The sequence below is a fragment of the Diadema antillarum genome, unplaced genomic scaffold (assembly GCF_040938485.1).
Source record: "Diadema antillarum isolate AM-2024a unplaced genomic scaffold, OU_Dant_1.0 seq00000912_RagTag, whole genome shotgun sequence".
In the NCBI taxonomy this organism is placed as follows: domain Eukaryota; kingdom Metazoa; phylum Echinodermata; class Echinoidea; order Diadematoida; family Diadematidae; genus Diadema; species Diadema antillarum.
In genome coordinates this window covers 330,367-353,736 of record NW_027271768.1, presented here as the reverse complement: position 1 = coordinate 353,736, position 23,370 = coordinate 330,367, and the positions used below count along the sequence as shown (strand labels likewise).

The following is a 23,370-nucleotide window of genomic DNA, read 5'->3' as shown; positions in this document are numbered from 1 at the left end:
TACAAAGTGTTATTTATGTATCATTCAAATAATCCATTGTTCAACTTTTTGAAAAAAGTTAAAGCACAGATACTGCATCTCTTATATTCTATTCAAATAATCCATTGTTAAACTTTTGAACAAAATTCAAGCACGGATATTGCATCTTATAGTATTCACATTTTCATTATCTTTTATGTAATATAATAATCATTGTTTTCATAGTTTTTTTTTAGAAGTTTGGAGCATCTATTTTAACATCCTGTACAAATGTAGTCACATGTGCGACAGGCTATTTCAAGAGACAGCTTTAGACAAATTCTTCAAATCTTTCTGTAAGCTTAGTAACCCACAGCTGTTGGAACCACATGAGGCACTTCATATCCAGCTTTACACACCAATATATGATTGTTTGTGAACAACACACATTTTTTCACATCCGTATTTATGAAAAACATTGCACTATTTTTTTTCCACAATAGATAATGCCTTGATCAGATTTGACTTTAGGCTAAACGGTAATCAGCGTCCAAACAGTCCGGTCCCCAGCCCCTTGGCTTAGCATCCATGGCATCTTCTTGACCCATTTCGCTGAGACCACCAGGTGGCCGAACACCGGGTCGTCGACCACTTTGTCTGCTCTCTCATGATGAAAGACGGAATGGCGAATTTGACAGACATAGGTGTGGGCGTCGATCAATCTCTAATAGACAATGAGATTTCTTGAGAAGAAACGCCAGAACCCACACGACTACTCGAAAAACAGGAGGCGCCTTCATAAAATTAAAGGGGCGCAAGCACCCTCCCCCTTATTTTTTCCCGAACGATTGTTTCAGAATTTAGCAGACCGAGGCTTGATTCATCATTTTACCAATCTCTGAGAGAGCAACATGCTCATTGAAAGAATCTGTGAAGTTAATTACATTTAGGTATAAACTCAAAAAATATTTGTTTTCTAAATATACCAGTTAATTCTGTTCAATGAAAAAACCCGTCATGTTTCACTTTTCCTTGAGATTTTGTAGTGTGTCCACGGACCTTTTCCATCCCTCTCCTTTTCCTTCTCTATTCTTCCCTGCTCCTTTTTCCTCGTTCTTCGTTGTCCAGTATCTGTCTGAGTGCATTTCCTCAAATTCTGTTGTTTATGTGTATTGTGTTATTGTTGTTGTTGTTGTCGTCGTTATGTTTTTTTGTGGCCGATTGCATATCTTCCTTTCAGTTCAATTTTCCTGGCACACCTGGCCCCATAGTGTCTGTGCCACAAATGTGATATGTTATATAGTTTATACGTTTGCATCCTAAAATCCTAGTAAGTATTGTTCATAGTATCAACATCATTATATCAATGAGTAAAATGTACAATAGTATATAGAAGAATTTAAAATGAATATGTCTTATTGGTATAACAAATTGGTGCTGTTGTTGTTTTGTTCCAGTGTTCCACGTTTTACAAGCGTGGCTTTTTTAGTGGAACACTGTTTTCCATCATTGTGATTATTTACTATTTTTGTTGCCATGACAAAGTGCATTGTTTCTTTTTTACGACATCATTCGTGTATAATTTATATTGTATTGAAAAAAAATCCTTTATCGGACGAGTGTAAGAGAAATGAAAAAAAAATTGTATCACTTTGGATTATGTCAACTTTTTCTTTTCTTTTCTTTGTGATGATGGAAATAAATAAACTATTGAACTATTGAACTATTGAACTATTGAAATGAAAACGCTGGAATGCGCATATTATTAAACTAACTATAAAGCCCCAATCATTTTCCGCAGTGCGGCGATAGACTTTTCCCCCGTCAGGGCAGCAACGGCTTCTCCCATCGCCTCCTTGTCCTCAGCGAAAACCACCAGGTGTCTGAAAACCGGGTCGTCGACCATAACGCACTTCGTCATCAAGACGTCGACCACGTCGTCCACTGGAAGGGCGGGGAACTCTGACGCTGAGTTGATAAGGCATCTTAGTTGACGTCTATCAATGTCGTCAATGGTATCGTTATTGGTTAGGACTCGGAGTCTAGACATAGCCAACTGTAGCATTCCAGTATCTGCCTGAGTAGGTTCGATCACGCACACCCTGAAGTAAAATCAACAATACACGCAGTTTAGACTGAATATGCTGTCACAATCTTCAACAACAACAACCATAAACACACACATAATATGTCACACAAGACTGGAAACTGATCGAAAATGTTGTTCGCTACAAAGAGACCACACCACTAACCACTAAATTTTAAGTTATTATATAATTCGCCTTCCAAGAAGCATTTGGTCCACGTATCAAAGTATCTATTAATTTTTTGATCATGTCCAAGTTAAGGTTTCTTCTACCCGATGCAACCTTATTTCTTCATTGTATAATGCCTCTGCTCTCTCCTACAAAAGTGAGTGTAAATAAATTATGGTTTTAAAGAATGAGTTATATTTTTATGTTACAATGTATTTATATGTCTTTCCTATAAAATTCGCAACTTTTTACCTCACCTCATGGTGTTTATCCATCGTATGTGTTTAAAGCATTAAACATAGTTTTGATTTGAACCTGTTCAATTAGTAATGTTCATGTTTACTTACACTCGTGATTAACTTTCATCACTGTTTGATGACATGTTTAAATTAAACATTTCTGCTCATTTGTACCCTACTCACAGACCCTACTCGCATATCAGTGGAAACTTCCACCTTGTATATCCCAAACTATTAATACTACACAATTCTGTCAGATATCTGGTCCAGACATTTAGAATTATTTTTCCGACAACATAAAGTCTTCTTCAATCATTTATTCCTTGAAAGCTACACTTGGAATACAATATTATATATATATATATATATATATATATATATACTCCGTAATCTTTGAACTTAGATAGTATATGCTTATAACCTTCATTTTTTTAAAAATAATTTGTATATATCATTCAATTACCAGGCTGCAACCACACTTGCACCTGCAACTGCACTGCACTTCCTTGATCACCCGAATTCCTCAGAGAGGTGAGTCGCTGAATATTCTTTTTCAATGATGTTAAATCCTTTTCAAGCTTATAACCCCTCACGATAGTTGTCTCCTGCTATTATCTCTCATATTTACTTGGGGAATACCTACTTTGTATTTCTATATTATACGACATGTATTTTATATGCTTAGTACACAATGCCATTGCTTGTGCTTCTCTATTACTTTGTGTAATTGTTTGTTACCATTTTTTTCATTGCATTCGTTATTTTTTGTGCCTTTGAAAATTTGGGTTGACTTTGCGTTTGAGTGAACGCAAAAAAACAAACACCAAAGCAAAACCAAAACCATGACCTTGTGACCTTAGTTTTACAGAAAACACTCTCCCAATGAAGTTCAGTATATCTTTGATAGACCATGATGGATCATGGGGTTAAATTTGATAAAAGTAATCAACTCGTGGAATACAAAGTTAAAAATCAAATTTGCAAAGTTAAAGAGCTGTGTGATTAACTAGTGGAACTCAACGAGCAAATGGATCTACGTCACAATGCATCAAAACTGTTCAATCATTCCACTCATTTCTAATTCATTTTCCATCTCCAATACATAAACATATAAACATATAACTGAAAACGAATATATATATTGATATCAATTTACAATACGCGAATTCCCAGGTATGAATGAGATGAGGAAAAAAAACGAACAAAAACATTTTGAGTACATGAATATGCTGGAAATGGAAATGAATGCTAAAGAAGTTAGATTAAGAGAAAGTTATTGCCACTCTTTATACCTGATGTTGAATGACTTGACAGTGGAGAACAGAGATTCAAAAAATCCTTCCAAGGCAAATTTGGAGGCGCAGTAGAAGTCGTGGTAAGGTATACCTGAAATTTAATGAGACAGTAGAATGTGCAGGTGCGGCAGCACTTTTTTTTTTTGCAGGGTTGGGGAGGGGGCCGCGGGACGGAGGGGGAGGAGAAGTCAAAGGTACTGGTACCGCCCCCCCCCCCTCCCCGCTTATAGATGGGAACGATGGAATCTTTGTTTTCTTTCCGCCCGGCCTCTGGACTGCCGTTTAAAGAAGAAAATACAACCCACAGAATAACTAAACTTCGAAAGAGAGAAAAGAATATTCCCTACAGAATGACACAAAAATGACAAATATCGGATAAGAAAATAAAGAACATATGATATTTCAAAATTTCACATTTTCCGGAAACATTTCTTAACCAGTGCTTGTAAAGGCTCAAATGACAGAGTTGATAATGCCGTCCCTCACAATTTTTCTTGTATGTTATGTATGAAATTCGGGGAAATTGTTACTTTTAACTAATACAAGAAAAAAACATGTTCCAATACCAAGAATAATGAGAGTTATCATTTGTTCTTTTTTTAAGGTAGTTTTAGGACAAGTTTGATATTCATACAGCCAAAATATGTGATTTTGTCTTTTCTCTATATGAAATGAATATGAAATTGTATGTGAGAGCATGACATCGTCAACTTGCTAATAAGAACTGGTCAAGAAACGTTTTGCACATGATCATTTCACGTGACTCTTTAAATGTTGATTATGGAAATGTTTGTAAAAATCAATTGAACTGAATTGAATTGGATTGGATCGGCTTTGATAGGATTGGATTGGATTAAGATAGCAGTATTACAAACTCTGATGTCCGTAGAATTTCATTTTGAGAGACCACACGTTCGAATGAAGATCTCTGGCAATAATTCATGCAGAAAACTGTATTCCCCTACCTTGCTTTCCCCCTATACTCGAGAAACTGATGATTTTTCCCGCCTTTTTCTGCTTCATGTGAGGAAGTACCGCCTAAGTGAGTCGCATTGTGCCGATAGTGTTAACGTTAAAGATGCTCTCGATGATGGCTCGTGACACACGTTCTGGGATATCCACGACAACGATTCCCGCTATGTTGACTGAAGAATGAGGAGAGAAACACATTTTGAACAAGCAAATCATCATAGTAGAAACTTTTCAGTGTCAAATAAATTGACAGCATATGAAACTGGCCTATGTATTGCAGTTCAACTTAGGCGTCCATACTGCATATTCAAAGCAAAGGGACGCCATTCCTTCATGGCTTGGTTCTAAGGATTCACCAGCCCTCCCCCCCCCCCCCCCCAAAAAAAAAAAATGCGACGTAACTTCTTTAAAAAAAAGAAACAAAAACATAAGGAAAAAACGCTGCAACTGTTGATCCCCAGATTTTCGATGTGGCAAATTCATAAAAAACAAAACAAAACAAAACAAAAAACCCTCTCTAAAAAGACTTTAGAATACAGCAGAAAGGGTCATAAATGATGTATATCTGGGGACTCTTGCGCTCTGCTATTATGGCTCCATGGAGCTTAGAACGTACAGTCTCTCTCCTATTACATCGCACAATTTTCCACCATGTGCCGATCGTCGTTACTTCAGTCTATGCTGTTAATAACACGCAAACATGTTGTAGCCGATCCTTTGCATCATCAGCTCTCACACTTTTGAATTCAGTGCCTCATGTAATTAAAATGTCATCCTCTGACCCTTGGACCATAGAGATAGTTCACAACATGAGCAAGATAGGTGTTGTACCTAGGCAGGCGGCTGAGTACATGATCCCCTTCTCCCATGACGTTTCGAAACACGTGTGGTTCCAGGGGCGTCACCAGCTTTTTTTCAAGGGGGTGCGTTTTGACAGTAAATGTATTTTAATTAATGTAAATTGATTTATTAGCTCCTGTGTCATCATGTACATTTACAACTCTATGTACACATGTGATTGTATACATACACGAATCTTTCGCTATGAAGGACTGATATACAGGGGCACATTATGTGACGGTGTGAGATCCTCGGCGATGATCCATTCCTCTCCTTCAGTGCGGAGGGTGTGGGAGGGGGATACCCCCTCCCACGGTAGGAACTTTTTGTAAAAACAAGAGTGTAAGAGTCGCGTTTATAGAGCATAGTGAAAATAAAAATACTCTGAAGGACTATTACGGAGGTCCATTATATGACGGTGTGAGATCCTCGGCGAGGGAGCGAAGCAACCGAGCGGGAGAGGGTGTAGGAGGGGGAAACCCCTCCCACGGAGGGACTTTTTGTAAAAAGAAAAAAAAAAGGAGAATTGCATAACAATTAAATGCGAGCGAGCGGAGCGAGCGAGCTTGAAAATTTTGATATTTTACAATCCCAAACTGCGGTTTGTAGCTATTTTTTTTCGCTTTGGAAATGAAGGGGGGCGCATCGGGCGCAACTGCTTACAATTACTAGCAGCAACATGAGGATAATGGCATAACGATTAAATGCGAGCAAGAGGAGCGAGCGAGATTGAAAAATGTGACATTTTACAGTCCAAAAACTGCCGTTTTAAGCTTTATCTTTTCGCTTTGGAGATTAATGGAGGGGGGGGGGGTGGCGCACCGGACGCAATCTTACTGCTCGCAATTACTGGCAGCAACGTCAGGAGAATGGCACAACGATTAAATGCGAGCGAGCGAAGCGAGCGAGCTCGAAAAGTTTGGCATTTAACAGTTTTAAAAATGCCGTTTTCAGCTATATTTTTTCGCTTTGAAATTTTAAGGGGGGGGGGGGGCGCACCGGGCGCAACTGTTGGCAATTACTGGCAGTAACATCAGGAGAATGGCAAAGCGATTAAATGCGAGCGAGCTTGAAAATGTTGACATTTTACATTTAAAAAATTACCGTTTGTAGCTATATTTTTTTCGCTTTGGAAATTAAGCAGGGCGCACCGGGCACAATTGCTGGCAATTATTGGCAACAACATCAGAAGAATGGGATAAAGATTCAAATGCGCGCGAGCGGAGCGAGCGACCTTGAAAAATTTGACATTTTACAGTCAAAAAAACTTCCGTTTGTAGCTATATTTCTTCGCTGTGGAAATTAAGGGGGCGCACAGGGCGCAACTGCTGGCAATTGCGGGCAGTAACATCAGGAGAATGGCATAAAATTAAATGCGAGCGAGCAGAACTAGTGAGCTTGAAAATTTTGACACAGTCGAAAAACTGCTGTTTGTAACTATATTTTTCGTTTTCGAAATCAAGGGGGGGGGGGGGGTGGCGCACCGGGCACAACTGCTGGCAATTAAAAGAAATTAGAGAAAAAAAAAATTTCTTGCTCACCCTTCAAAAGCAGTTTACCAACCCTTGAATTACCATTTTGATTTTTTTTTTAAACCAGCGGATTGGGGGGAGGGGGTATACGTGCCCCCCCCCCCAGTTACGCCACTGATTGGAGACCTATAACGGGGGAGGGTGTGGGCGGATTATCTCCCTTCCATGCGACGGAGCTTTTGTATTTTCTGAATTGATAATCCGTTGCACAATGAATGAAATATACCTTACGTATACAGTACGGGCGATAGATAGTAAACACGTGATGTATGTATAGTATCAGTGCTGCCAGAGCCGGGGTGCGATTGTTTTTGTTTTTGTTTTGTTTTTGTTTTTTCCTCCTGGTGCAAAAAAAAAAAAGAAATAAGAAGAAAAATTAAAGAAAAGAACAATTATCTAGCGTCCGGCGTTGACGTCGCTCGCAGACTGAAGCGTTTTTTTTTTTTGTTTTTTTTTGTTTTTTTTTGTTTTTTTTAAAGGTTCTGAAGGGGGGTGCGTTCGCACCCAGCGCACCCCCCCCCCCCCCCCTGGTGACGCCCATGGGTTCAAAACGCGGTCGCGTTAACGCGATCTTTCGATTTATTTATTTTAGATTAAAATGCTGATAAAGTTAATACCATTATCACAATCATTTTGGTCTCATCACTCTTAGAGCCTCGATGAATATGGCGTGAAATCGAAAGGCGACTGAATAGTTGGAGATTTTTGTTTAACGAAAATGTCGGCTAAGCAGAGCAGACAATAGAAGGTAGAGCGAACATCATTTTTGAAGGCGACTGAACGTTTGCTGGTGTGTCATGGTAAGTCAAAACGACAAAACGACAAAAACAACCCTGCAATAGTCCGAAGTAAGCGAAATGACGATGGGTGAACCAAACAGGCTCACTAAAGAAGAAGAAGAGGAAGAAGAAGAGGAAGAAGAAGAAACCCCTCTAATTTCGTGATTCACCACTTCTAACAGCTGTAATGGAATATGGTATCCACAGCATTGATGAAGAGGAAAATGTGACATTTTTTTTTTTCATTTTCCTGGCGGAAAATACTCACTGAGAATATCGATACGTCCGTGAGTTTTAATGACGTCATCAACTATTCGTGTGATGTCTTCATCCTTGGTGATGTTCATCTCCTTGATGAAGATTGTCTTATCAATAGCGTCCCCAACGGCGGCAACTAACTCGGCCCTTTCTGCCATGGCAATGACGGTAGCGATGACAAGGTAGCGTTGATCGGGGTCTTGTGCGAGACGTCGAGCCGTAGAGAGCCCGATACCCGACGAACATCCAGTCACGAGTACTACTTGAGGAGCCATACTAACCAAACGAAGTTCGCCCAGTTCCTTGTAAAAACTGAATACATGGCAAATATACACCTAAATACACAAACATAGCATTATCAGGGAAGTATTCATGATAAGGCGAGATATCAAAAAAGGTAGTAGATCGCGGTTCATTTCGACATACGCTGTATCACCTGTACATGTACAATTTCCCGTAAGTTAATAATCATTTTTACTGCAATGCTCAGTTGTTTTTTCCAACTTTTTTCCGTGTATTCTAATTTCTTTTCTTCTTCTCCTCATCCTTCTCGTCTTTTCCGTTTGTTTCCGTCAACATTGATGGGCCCTTATGACGTAAGCTTACTACTACTGCTTTACGCTGTCACCACTATAGTACTTCTGCCATTACTTTTATACTACTACAACAACTACTACTAATACTGCTACTACTTCCACTATTGCTACTATCAGTGCTATTACTATAACTACTACTATTACTATAACTACTACTACTACTACTACTACTACTCTGTATACTACTACTGTTACTACTATCTTTGCTATCACTATACTACTACTATTACTCTATTATTACTATCTACTACTACTACTTATACTACTATCACTATAATAACTAACACTACTTCTACTACTACTACTGTGTCCACTGTTACTACTACCTTTGCTATCACTACACTACAACTATTACTCTATTAAATCATACTATTACTACTACTGCTACTACTACTACTACTACTACGACTACTAGTAGTAGCAGTAGTAATAGGAGAGTACCGCTTTTTCCTTTCCCTTTGATCCTGTTTCTTTAGATTTAACGGAAAATTTGATTTGATATGTTTTGTACACATATTATACGTCCATCCACTGCCAACATGCAGAACACGAGCAATAAAATGTCCATCACTTCATGTTTTATCTCCTGTGTTTGATCTTTACACGTACACTTGATGAAAATGGTAATACCACAATAAGCAAACTACAGGCCCACAATTAGTTGAAAAAGAAAGGGTTTGTAAATCCTAATATGAAACAAAAGTCGTTATTCTGAGGGTTTGTTATTCCGAAACACATGCATAAATTCTCTATACCTAGATGTTCGATGATCTGAAAATGAAATAGAGTTTGCTGATCCCGAGTTTGCTAATCCCGATATATTTGGCATTATTCCGATGGGTTGTTAATCCAAATGTGAGATATGGTTCTTCAATCCGAAAATGGGGGGAGGGGTGGCGCTTTCAAACAAACCTTGTGAATTACAAACCTTATTTCATTTTTGGATTAATGAGCCTTCGGGATAAAGAAGCCTTTTTTTTTTTGTCGTTTTCTGATTAACGAATCCTTGCAATAACGAACCTTATGAATAACGAACTGCAACCACATACGTGATTTAATGTTTTCTCACCCGTTACCGCTTAGGTCAGGTATCCAACAGCGAGCAGTGCGATCTTTTGTGTGCTCCGTCTGTTGTGCCTTTGACAGTGAGGTAATCGGAACGTTCTCGGGAAAATAACTATCTAATTTCAGCCGACCTCAATAACCTCTTGTCAACTGAACATCACGAACTTGTAGCCAGATAGGGAGGTTTAAAGTCTTTGTATACTTAAGACACATGACATCTTTGTTAGTTGGTCTTTATTTTCGCCATGTGAAGTCGTGAAATGATAATAATTGTACCTGTATATGCAAAAAGGGCGATTTTTCAATTGAACATTTCATAGCTCTTACTTAAAAAAAAATCAAACTTTAAATAACTATTAGATTAGAAATCCTACTTGTCATATGTCAATGTTTCAAACATGTTCAATTATGGAATACACGAAGCACCACATTTTCCTCTTCTCACTCGTTGCATACACTAACACAACACATTCATAGTGTACAATCAGACAAAGAATCACAGAAAAGAAGAGAATGACAGACAGTCATGTCGTCAGAGAAAGAGAATGAGCGAGACAGAAAGAGTAATATACAAAACAAGTGTTTCGAAGTTTGTGTGTGTTCACCTGTGCATGTGTGTGTTTGTGTATTTTGTGTACTTTAGAATGCCTTTGGTTTGAATTGCATTATCCAAATAAGCCTTCCATCCTTGTAGGGGAATTTTACAGACCTCCGAATTCTCACGTCGATTTCTTTGACGAATTAGACAGGACTTTGGACTCTGCTTTCTCGGAACATATGAGTTGTATTATATTAGGTGATTTCAATTGTAATTATATGCCACACCAATATGATGTGAATGCCGAAAAAGTTATGTTTTATACAAATATGTACGGACTAAGTCAGTTAATTGATACTGCCACAAGAGTTACAAATACTGCATCTACTTTAGTTGATTTGATATTTGTATCAGACAAAGAACTTTACAGTGAATGGGGAATATTTGAGACTAGCATTAGCGATCATTATTTGGTATATGCTATCCGGGACTTCAGTGCAAAGATCCATCAAAAATCTGAATGTGCGGAATTTCGCTCATTCAAAAATCTTAATGAGGAGGAATTTTATAGTGATTTGAGAAGTGCTCCGTGGCAGGTCATAAAAGATATAGACGACGTTGATGATGCGTGGGATATGTGGTTGACTCTTTTCAATGATGTTATCAACAAGCACATACCTTTGCGCAAAAAGCGGATAAGAAAACATGCATGTCCATGGATATCTGATGAGATTGTTAAGCTCATGACGGAACGTGATAAAGTTCTCAAAGCTGCTAAATCTAACAATAGTGATGATCTTTGGAATACCTATAAATATCTAAAAAACAAAGTTACTCATCTCATGAGAATAAGAAAAAAACAGTATAACACTGACCAAATTTTACAAAATCGTAACAACAGTAAGAAAATGTGGAAGAGCTTGAGGGAACTTACGCCTAAATCATCACCCATTTCTCCCAATACCATAAAGGTTGATGATGCAGAAGTATCGGACAACGCAAGTATTGCTGAAGCATTCAACAATTTTTTCATATCTAATGCTACTAAAATTACAAAAGACCTGCAGAGGAATACTTCGCAAATGATATTTGATGAGGACAAAGGCTTTGTTCCATCTCATCCTCAAATTAATTTAAGTATGATAACGAGAGATTTTGTATTGAGACAGATCGAGCTTCTTGGCATAGATAAAGCAACCGGAGAAGATCACATCGGCTGCAAACTTTTAAAGATGACAAAGAATGTTATTGCAGAATCTCTTTGCGATATTATCAACAAATCCCTGTCTACGGGAGTTGTTCCACGTGAATGGAAAAAGGCTCGGGTAGTACCGATATTTAAAGCAGGAGATATTTCTTCGTTGAATAACTACCGCCCCATCTCAATCTTACCAACAGTGAGTAAAATTATCGAAAGGGCCGTACATCAACAACTGAGCGAATTCATGAATGCGAATGATTTACTGCACCCTAATCAATCTGGTTTTAGACCATTTCATTCCACATCAACTGCTCTTGCAAAACTTGTGAATCAGTGGTCTTTGAATAATAATCAAATTTCTGGAGTTGCCTTCATAGATCTTCGGAAGGCATTTGACACTGTAGATCATGACCTACTTTTACATAAATTAAAGTGTATAGGGTGTAGTAAGACGACTGTAGATTGGTTTAAATCCTATTTAAGTGACAGACAGCAAGTGACGCAATTCAAAGGAGCCAAGTCCCACCCTTCAACTATTAAATTGGGTGTACCTCAAGGGTCAATTCTTGGTCCCCTTTTATTTTCAATATATGTCAACAGTCTACCCGAGTGTACTTCAGAAGGTGTTATAGATATGTACGCTGACGATACGACCCTCACTGTCAGTGCTAATGACGCAACAGTTTTAGAAGAAAAGATAACTGTTGCACTAAATAAAGTAATGGGGTGGATTAAGAAAAATCGGTTCGTCCTTAACACTGACAAAACTTCTGTCATGATTATCGGCTCCCGTGCTAATCTCGGGAAAATTGAAAATTTCAGTATTTCATTAGATGGTAGTCGGATTAAAAGAGTTCAGTTCACTAAATGTTTAGGTGTTTTGATAGATGAAGAACTGAAATGGTCTAAACAAATCGAAAATGTATGTAAACGTACCGAAAAAAGTGTCTGCATGATAAAGAGAGCGAAGGCCTTTTTGCCCCAACAATCCCTAAAATTACTTTATAATAGTCTAGTGTTACCACAATTTGATTACTGTTCTATTGTTTGGTCAAACAGATTTCAATACCATACAACTAAGCTAGAAAAAATTCAAAAGAGGGCAGCAAGAATAATTTTGGACAAAACATATGACACACCGTCGGCTGATTTATTCAAAAGTCTTAAATGGATGACACTAGACAAACGTTTTGATTTCAGCCGCGTTATGATGATATATAAATGCGTCCATAACTTAGCACCTTCGTACCTTCAGGTGCACTTAGTTAAGCCTAGTGATGTACATGAACATCATACAAGGCTAATAGACAGTGGAAATCTATGTGTGCCAAGATTTCGCTCTGATTGTCACAAGTGCAGCCCAATCGTATCCTCTGTACTTGAATGGAACAGGCTAGATCATTCAATTAGATCAGCTTCTTCCATATATTCATTTAAGAGATTGTTTAAGCAAAGTTGCTATTTGTAAGTAACACACGAAATTCATTCTGGGCTTTATCATTCCTGTCATTCCTGTATAATAGCGTTTTTAATTGTTATTTCGGCATTCTGGTGAACTCTTGCTGTGGCATGTACGTTTTATGTTACTTTGCAATGTACAGTATGCTGGTATGTATCTACACTGTATTATGTCATCTTCTGTATATACGTTTTGCTATGTAATGTACATATGTTCATCAATATTATTCAGGGCTCCATGGAAGACCACTATTTATTGGTGAATGGACTACCCTGACAAAAGATTAGAAATAAATAAAATAAATAAAATAAATAAATAAATAAAAAGTGAATAGTAATGGAAAAGCCACGTTCACGAACAGAATTGACCTTTGTCAAAAACCTACATAAAAAGACGGCGTCAAGTGGGGACAGGTAGAACTGTACGTATAAATTGCTCTCGTTATTCCTTTGAAGTAAAAGTTTCCGTACGTTTCCTGAATCGTCCACCTTTTTCTTTCGTAAGGATGGTGAGATTGTGGAGCCACCAAATATTTTTGTCTAAAATCATATTAAAAACTTTACTCATCCGATGAATGGGTTGAGAACTGGGCCATCTTTGAGTCCATGACAAATGGATTGTGAGTATCAAGAAATTGTTTTAACAAATCAAATGTGGAATAAGTTAGCAGGACTAACCATTCAATTTTTACCTGTCCTGTCTATCTTGAACATAGAGGAGATTTACTTGTAATGGATTGAGTTAATGTAATCGGCACAAATTGGGAAACAAAAAAAAAGAAATAGTTGCTTATTTGAGACTGAAATAGTATCTGTAACTTTCCAAAAATGTGCTGCCAATTTACAAGTACACTGTACATCGCACTTTAAGCAACTTTGTTAAGTGTAGCAACTGGATGCTTTCTGAATTAATTATGTTACCAAAATAATGGTATACGACCCAACTAAACTTAAAAATGAAAAACATTTTTTTTTTAATTCTTGGTTAGAAAGTACTAACAATTAATGAATAAATTGTAGTAAGAAGAACGATGCAGCACTGATCAAACTGCAAACTGTGTGTTTTGGGAGTTCGCTTAACTGATTTTTGACGAATGAGTTCAGAATTTCAATTACAAGTGCCTGTATTAAAGAAGTACATGTACAAATGTACCTAAGTTTTCAATTGTAGGACATTTTCTTTACAAAAGCCCGTTATAGGAACGAATCTATTACGAGTCATTGGGTCACTCGGGGGGAGGGGGAGGGGGGAGGGGAATGCACGGATAGCATCAATGCTTACTGGTCAATTACAGACACGAAGTGTAGTTTACTTCATGTTACAAGGTGGACATTGTCGTTGATAGGTGAATAGGATTTACCGTATAAATAAAAGGCGATTTTAATGATAACTGAGCACTCATTACACATCGGAATTGTTAAATAGTTTTATCTTTAAAAATTCTCAAGGTAAGCTTAGTAAACAGGAACACTAGAGCTGACCCCTAAATGACATACCACAAACATCTTTCAGCTCTCCTTAAACAAGATTAACACGTCCCATACAGAATGTTTGAAGTTTATATTACCAGAGATCTTTCAACTATAATGGGGAGAAACCAAGCCCAACCTTTACTCTTTATCCTCAATTTGTACACATATCCCGACGTGGTTTGCCCAGAGTTCAGAAATAGTTCATGAACTGACAAATCTCGATAAAACGACAAAAAAAGAAAGGATAAAACTTCAATTTTGTACACTGCACTATGGTTTCTAAATAGATGTATATCAAGGCACTTAAATATAGTATATGAAATGAAATAACTGGGCGTAGCGTTATATACGAAAAGCATATGAAAAATCCAAAGAATAAATGTGCCTAAGAAACTGCTGCTGGAGTCAGAGAAACTCCACACGTGGTCGTATGGTTGATCTTTTAGAGAGAAGTTTTCACACGTTGTTGATTGTTTTTTATGAAGTCAAGATAAATGTATGTAAGCAATTCACAGATCTTTGTTTATTTTTATTTATTTATTTCTAATTTGTTGTAAAGGTAGCCCATTCACCAATGAATAATGGCCTTCTAGGGAGCCCTGAATGATATTGATGAACATATTTACATTAAATAGTAAAACGTATAATACAGAAATTTACATATAGATACATACTGTACATTGCAAAGTAGCATAAAAAAATACAGTATATGTTGATTATGCCACAACAGGAGCTCACCAGAATGCCGAAACAACAATTAAAACGCTATTATACAGGAATGATTAGCTAGCCGAAATAAATTTGGTGTGTTATTTACAAATAACAACTTTGCTTAAACAATCTCTTAAATGCATATATGGAAGAAGCTGATCTAATTGAATAATCCAGCCTGTTCCATTCAAGTAGAGAAGACACGATTGGGCTGCACTTGTGACAATCAGAGCGAAATCTTGGCACACGTAGACTTCCACTGTCTATAAGCCTTGTGTGATGTCAATATGGGCTTTACTTATAGTGTACCTTTTTTTCGCATTTAAAACAACGGTATACATGTATTTCGCTTTGATCACTTATGTTTCTTTCTTGCAATACAATGTATGATTACTTTAGGTCCTCAATTGTTGTAGTCTTTTTATTTCACTATGTTCTACTTACCTTATTTTCTGTTACTAAATGAAGTGAAACATATGTTTTTGTTGAAAAATGAAATAAACTTTGAACTTGAACTTGAACTTGAACCTGAACAGTGGCGGATCCAGAGGGGGGCGCAACCGGCGCACGTCCCCCCCCCTTTATTTCTCGTTAAAAACAAAAGAAATAAAAAGAAAAAAATGAAATGAAACCCAATGGCACCAGAAATATCAGTCACGCCCCCCCTTTTTTTTTTACAGAATTCCCCTGCTGAAGGGGCAGGTATCAGGTGGTATAATGTGCCATGATGTAAGCCACTCTGAAGGAGTGGATGGGGGATCGTGGTCACAGGTCGTTGTGTCATAGGCACTGTGTTGGTAGGCTTGCCGTATATTATGTATATTTACACACAGTGTTTACAGTACATAAAATCTAGTATGATTTGTCGTTCACGATGATGATGCCCATTATTATGTTATTGACTTTGGTGCAAGCAATATGAGGCTATACAGTTTATCTTCCAATTGATCTGCAACGTCCTGCGACCGACTGTGTCAAGATTAAAGAGACTGAGGCCTCAATCATCGTTTTGCCAATCTCTGAGAGTGCAACATGCTCATTGAAATAAAAAAGCTGGAATGCGCAGGTACTAGTTCAACTAACTATTTACACAGCCACTATCATTTTCCGCAGTGCGGCGATCGACTTCTCCCCCGTCAGGTCAGCAACAGCTTCTCCAAGTGCCTCCTTGGCCTCAGGAGGAACGACCAGGTGTCTGAAAACCGGGTCGTCGACATCAACGCATTTCGTCATCAGGACGTCGACCACGTCTGCCACGGAAATGCCGGGCATCCCAGTCACTACGTCGAAAAAGCATCTTAGTTGACGTCTATCGATGTCGTGCACGGTATCATCATTCACTAGGGCGTCTGTTTGAGACAGCATCGATGTTATCATTCCTGTTTCTACCTTAGCTGGTTCGATCAGGCACACCCTAAAGTAAAATCATATCGTAAAATAAACAGACACATAAAATTTTAAATTGAACATACTGTTAGTCTGTAATTATGACCCATTTCCCAATGATAAAGAAGCGTATCTGTTGTGTCTCTGCATCTACACGTACCTCATTAATAGCACGTTGTATGCTGGGTCTAATTTTTTGCCATATTTTATAATGATAATTATGTTTCAAAAAAGTAAAAACAGAAAAAAAAATCACAGATCCAGAAGGTCAGCGACTCACTACCAAAACTCAGTCATCTGTTTCTTGTGTCACTATCAACTTTTCCTGTAAGTTTTATCAAAATCCGAACACATTTCTTTGAGCCATTTTGGTAAAAGGCAGACAGACACACAAACAAACATGTAAACGAACAAACACAGGCGGGCAAAAACATAACCTCTTTGGCGGAGGCAATTATGGATCGAGAGGTAAATTTGATACAATAACCAGTTCGTAACATTAAGCTGCCAGAACTGTAGAATTAATTCAAAATTGTTATGAACAAAATGTGAATCATCATTAGTTTTATAGTGACTCCTCATTTTGCTCAGTAATTTTTAGATATAATTTTTGTCAGGAGACTTTTAATTGCCTCAGAAATCATGCGTTACTTGATTTGCAGTCTCAGTATCTGAAAAACAACATCAGCAAATAAAGACCGCTTTGAACAAAAACTGCTCTTCCTTCCTAGAGGGAAATTTATCTCAAATACTATAGTACGCCTGTGGATAAAATGAATACATAAAGACCAGTAGTGTACATTAATTATTAGTTTGAACTATCCGTTCAGAAGTTATAGATTTGTAAAGTTGATAAGTGTGGCATAATCGCTTGATAAAAGACCATAAAACTAATTCGTGATGACAGATATTTTCGACATTTGTCCAATATAGTAAAAGAGAACTTTACCTACCTATTGTAGAAGGCAGTGTGAATAACTTTACCCTTTACGTATTTCAGTAATAAGCCAAAGGAATGATCACGTTTCCTTCAGAAAAAGTATGCTGAAAATTCTTTAAATTTTCTTTGTACTGTTGCAGAATTCTTTTCGACGGCTCGTGGATTTAACCAAAGCTTTAAAGAGTCATAACTTTTAATTCATTGTCCTCAAAATCCATTCCATTGACATATCTGTATGCAATGCTTTCATACACACACACACACACACACACACACAAACATACACACACATTTTGTAGTTGTTGTTGTTGTTGTTTTTTTTTTTGGGGGGGGGGGAGGGGAGGTGATTCCCATGTGAAAATATGAATCGAGTTTAACGTCAGAGAAAAATCATATCCTTATACCTGATATTGAATGACTTCAAAGTGGAGAGCAGTGATTCAAAAAATCCTTCCAATGCAAACTTGGAGGCACAGTAGAAGTCGGTGTAAGGTCCACCTGGAATTCAATGAATATGGCAGTACAATGTAATACCACTGAATGAAAGCAGATTGTGTTCATAATAATAACACATTATGATACTTATATATGTATACATGTAAATATATAGATTTTTTATGATTTATTCGGTATTATTCATTTTATAGAGCAGGGTTGGCCTGTTCAGTTTTGTGAAACTACTTTCCAAAGGCCCCCTGTAGTACTAACAAACGTCACTTCATGTGAAAATACCAAATACAAAAATGTTAAGCCTTTAAATTACAAACATCAAGAGTAGATTAATAATGAATAAATATGTGTGAATAGGCTACACGGGTGTACATGAATCCAGCCCTGGCAACGATTATAGCAATCATATACTGCATATAGCAACTGAATTACTATATTATCTCTTTGAAGTGTTTTTAAATTTAAAAAAAAAAGGATGTTCACGTTTGAACATGAAAAAAACTAGCTCTGATATATACAGAAGACTTCCTTTTATATTTTGTCCTTTGACGGGGAAGTTGAAGCTTACATTTCAAAGAATAACGCGTCCTATGCTTTCCAGCTCTTTTCCATATCATTGATACTAAATAAATCAGTATTAGATTATTTGCCTTTTAAAAGCAAGAACACAAAATTGATATTTCATACGTTGCTCAACTGAATGCCATTGAAGCGTTAGTAACAAGGAAGTTTGAGAATTGCGAGATTTTTTTTCTATTCATTCTGCCATATTTACTTTGGAGTTTTTGTATGCTATTCCAAAGATTTACTACTATGATAATTCCTGTAAATTAAAATAATAGCCAAAGTACAGATTCTCCATTAATTTGAATGACTGAAAATGTTTAATCCTCCGCATCTTCAAACGATTCAGCAAAATGTCAATTTACTTGATATTTTGCAATGCTCTGAAGAATTTGAAATAAAGAAAATTATCATCACAATTTGGAAATATCAGAGGATTCCCTCCTTAACGGACCTATCGTGATGATAATAATGATATTATGCGATATTCTTGGAAGTGTTAATGCCTGAAGAGAAGTAATAAAAAGTGGAGCTTATAGTAGGCTAGGTATCCATTTGTATATCTGCTAAACACCTATACTAAGTGCTTTCACCCCTCTCTTTTGATTATCTATATTGATTTATGCTGAATATCCCATAACCAAATAAAATTTGTAAGTTGTAATGACACAACTAAAAATCTACTGATCGCATTCACTCGTTCTAAGATTGCCAAGAACAATTGCAGTTATTTATATCGATTAATTTATTATATGTATTTATCTAAGTGGTGGGGTAGATGAATTTGTTTTACGAATGTAATGTCTATTAATATCTGTAAATTTAGACCTTTTCTTAAGTGCATCATGACACAATTTAAGAGTTCTTCAAACGCAGTCATAGAGTACATCGACAGTTTCTTACATCGACAGTTTCTGATGGTTCCTCAGTACATGATTAAATTATTATCATCCGTTCTTACTCCAACTCTTATTCTTCATTTTCTTATTATCATTATTATCCTAATCATTATTATCATCACTATAATCATTATCATCATCATTTTGAGGTTCTCAATTAACATTTTCTGTCTGCAGTAAGTCACCATCTTGTCTTATGCCTTGCGGCATTCAACTGCCTCCAGTGGCCCAGACAAGATTTTGAGGATCGGGATCGAAATTTCGGCCAAACCGTTACCGCCATTGAATGTACCAATTGACGTTTATGCATTGAACTTTATCTCCTACCTTGTCTTCCCCCCCAGACTCGTTAGGCAGATGATTTTTCCCGCCTTTTTCTGCTTCATGTGAGGGAGCACCGCCTGGGTTAGTCGAATTGTGCCGATAGTGTTCACATTAAAGATGGTGTCGATTTGGGCACGGGACACGCGTTCTGGGAGAGCCACGAGAGCAATGCCAGCTACGTTGACTGAAGAATGAAGAAATCAAGAAGTGCACATGACTCATATCATAGCAAAAAAATCAATCTGAACTCAATATAATCATGAAACTCGTTAATGCATTGTGGATACAACTTACACGGCCATCTTCTTTTGGACGCGAAAAGCAAATATATTTTACTGCGTCATCGCTTACAACGTAACCTCTTGATAAATACAACAATATAGGGTTTACTTGTTAATCAACAGGTTTTAGACAAGTCATGATAAACGGAATTTTAAGATGGACAGAAATTTGATTGTTAAAAAATAAAAGACACTTTGATGGACGGGATTCCGATTACGAAAGAAAAATGTTTAGAATAATGCCATTTACAAAAGAAGACATAAAATTTGGCAATAACTTAAGAGAAAATCTATCGAAGTTCTCGTCAACTCTCTTCCTTTTCTTTATGGACTTCAACAGAAAGAGGCAAACCAGAATGAAAAGACTTCGTAATAAAGCAGAAAGCTGATAAATGATGCTCTGTCATATTTGATAAGATGTTCCTCATCATGTCAAAACAATTAGTATCAAAAAACTTTCGAAAACTGACTTCCCATCTCAATCGAAACTGTACCATCCCTTTCAGATTCCGTAGCCTTTTTAAACTATATCTAATGTTAATGAAGAGTCTACCACTATTTCGGTCTCATTTTACTCAATTACAGTTAAAGCTAAATAGCCAACAAATTATTGACGAATATTTCTGGTTTTTGATGTAACAAAGATGTCAGCTCAGCCATGTCAACAGACATTGAAAGGAGAGAGAATTAATATCGTTTCACTTTTGTAGATAGCAGCTGATTTGTAATGATAGGTCAAAACGACTAGAACAAGACTGTCCGAAGTTGGCAACAACATGACCCATATGAAGCAAACAGTGTGACGGGCGAACTTTCGTGAAGATCGTTGAAACTAATCAATTGGAGGAGTAACCTATAAACCAATAAAGACTTCTGGAAATTTATAACAGATCTTCGACCTTCTTTCGCCATTAAATTTGCACCTTAACTCTCTACGCATAATTGTGTGTTTTAGAGCAACTGAAAGGACTGATTAATTGGTTTAATTCAGCTAAAAATGAGAAAGAATTCTCCACAAACTATCAGTAAGTGAATGGTATTTAAACAGAGGTGAAGGTAAAAACTTGGAATTTGGCAAAAAGTTACATCTCAAGAATAAGAAAGTGCTCACTGAGAATATCGATGCGTCCGTGAGTTTTAACGACGTCATTAACTACTCGTGTGATGTCTTCATCCTTGGTGACGTCCATCTCCTTGATGAATATTGTCTTATCAATAGCGTCCCCAACGGCGGCAACCAACTCGGTCTTTTCTGCCATGGCAATGACGGTAGCGAAGACAAGGTAGCGTTGATCGGGGTCTTGTGCGAGACGTCGAGCCGTAGAGAGCCCGATACCGGACGAACATCCAGTCATGAGTACTACTTGAGGAGCCATTGTAACCACAATATGAAGTTCACCCAGTTCTTTTGATAAGGAGAATAATTTAACATAGATACACATCTAGGTCAATAAGGGAGGGGATGGCTGAGAAGCTCAGTCTGTATAGTCGGGCATGGTATATGTAAAGGTGAGAAATGATGTCAATCTCAAACGTCGTTTATCATTTCCATTTTTAATTTTCAATTTTAGAGTGATATGAATATGCAAATGAGAAAGCTGATAATGTCGGCAACTCACAATTTTCCATTGATAGTATACACCAACAAAAAAGAAAGAAATTATGAAATTTCAATGTTTCGCTTATCAAGATGTAACGTAATTACGATATAATTCCTGACTGAATAACCTCAAACTAATGATCAATTAGAATCAGGTTGTATGCTAATGACATCATAATCTAACTATTTGCATTCTATATTGACTCTAACAGAACTGTATCACCCCAGAAAGGAATTCAGAATATCCTTACTACCTTATTTTCGTCCCATTTTAGATCAAATTTTCATTATTCTTCTTACATGCTTTTACTCCTTCTCAGACAAACCAAAATCTGCAATATGCCGGCAAGGAGATCGCGAACCATTTTACAGTCCGTCACTTCATGATGTATCTCCCGTGTTTGACATTCATAGTTCATACGTAAGCTGGCTTATAATAACTTATTTTAACAATGAATATACCCCAAACGACCATACACTACAGCGTCGGGGGGGGGGGGGGAGGAGGGATAGAGGAAGGAGAGTGCTATCACAGGATGTTAATCATGGTAAATCCAGTTGCAAAAATTTGATCGAGTGTTGGCCTTAGATTTATGTTATACTCTCTGCTGTCTCCGCCTGAGACGGACAGAATGTTTTCTGGTAAATGAGTTTTGATTTCAGCCGATTTCATTAAACCTAAAAGCTCAAAAGGTTCTACCTATACTTAAAAGACACATGACATATTTGACACCAATCATAACGTAGATAAACATCCCAAATTTGTTGCTTTTTGAAAGTCGTGATAGTATCAGAGGCAATTGTACTTGTTTTTGCGTGAGTACCTTTGCAATTGGACAATCCGCAAGATGAAAACGTTTACAATATTTACACAAAAATTAACCTTAGTATACTTGTTTAAGTAGGTTGATTGCTGTGTTCAGAATCCAACCAAAATATGTATGCCCATGATACATTTATTTTATATCATGGCTACTACTAATGAATATTACTGAATAATCGGTGCTGATACATGTACATTATACGATGATAAAGGGCAATTTGTCGATCATGTTCAATGAAAACCACTCGACACAAGAATTCATGAATTTGAGTAGATACGCTCCCTACAAACCAAAAGACTGAAACTAGGCCTCGCTGTCTGGGTCAGTCGTTCAATTGCTACAACGTCTGTCTTGTAATGAGGAGATTACTGGTTTGATCCGTATGATCATGACCTTTGTTTTGATTATGGCTACTTCAGAAACACGGAACAGTGGGTGTGTATTTACGTCGATACGGGGCAATTTGACTATCACTTGCAAAACTAATGTATGCTCACCTGCTGCTAGTAGTCGGGAATCCAGAGGTGTGGTGTAGAGTGCAGTGCGATCTTGTGCGTGTTCCGTTCATAAGCTCGCCAGTGAGAGGAGCATAATATTTCAGGCAATATGACCTTTCCATTTATTGAGTGACTTTTCTGAAGAGAACTTCACGACTGCGAGACAGCTGAGGGTCAAAGTCCATAATGCGTTCATATTTTCACATTCCTGTCTTTGGGTGTATACTTTATCTAGTAGCTGTGATGCATTGTGTTCGTTTATCCTTCATGTTGGTCAATATGAACACCATGTTTTACTTTGATGTTTCTTCTGAAGTAAGTACTGAAAATCAAAACTTTTTTACATAACTATGTTTAGTGGCTAATTCAGTATCACGTTACAATATAAATAATGAAAATACAAGTATTACTAAACAGGCAAACGTATATAATGAA

The 23,370-nt window shown here is 37.2% G+C and overlaps 1 protein-coding gene and 2 pseudogenes across 1 annotated transcript; 1 reads left to right on the top strand and 2 right to left on the bottom strand.

Annotated features, from left to right (window-relative positions):
- Positions 1–23,370, top strand: part of LOC139741253 (retinol dehydrogenase 8-like) — a 97,339-nt pseudogene that overhangs the window by 32,862 nt on the left and 41,107 nt on the right.
- Positions 1,733–8,403, bottom strand: LOC139741243 (retinol dehydrogenase 8-like; annotated as a pseudogene).
- Positions 15,861–22,990, bottom strand: LOC139741265 (retinol dehydrogenase 8-like). The gene is made up of 5 exons (XM_071651860.1): positions 22,936–22,990; positions 21,126–21,419; positions 19,756–19,917; positions 17,901–17,994; positions 15,861–16,584 (listed from the first exon to the last, which is right to left on the bottom strand). The coding sequence occupies exons 2-5, from the start codon at positions 21,388–21,390 to the stop codon at positions 16,257–16,259; spliced, it is 849 nt and encodes a 282-aa protein (XP_071507961.1). The 5' UTR covers positions 21,391–21,419; positions 22,936–22,990; the 3' UTR covers positions 15,861–16,256.

What these genes read in the sequence shown, in the direction of transcription:
- LOC139741265 (XM_071651860.1), bottom strand. Translation starts at nt 21,390, where the DNA reads ATGGCTCCTCAAGTAGTACTCATGACTGGATGTTCGTCCGGTATCGGG. An exon ending in AAAAATCATCTGCCTAACGA is followed by an intron (nt 17,995 to 19,755) that starts GTCTGGGGGGGA and finishes ATTGAATTCCAG; the next exon opens with GTGGACCTTACACCGACTTC. An exon ending in TTGAAGTCATTCAATATCAG is followed by an intron (nt 16,585 to 17,900) that starts GTATAAGGATAT and finishes ATTTTACTTTAG; the next exon opens with GGTGTGCCTGATCGAACCAG.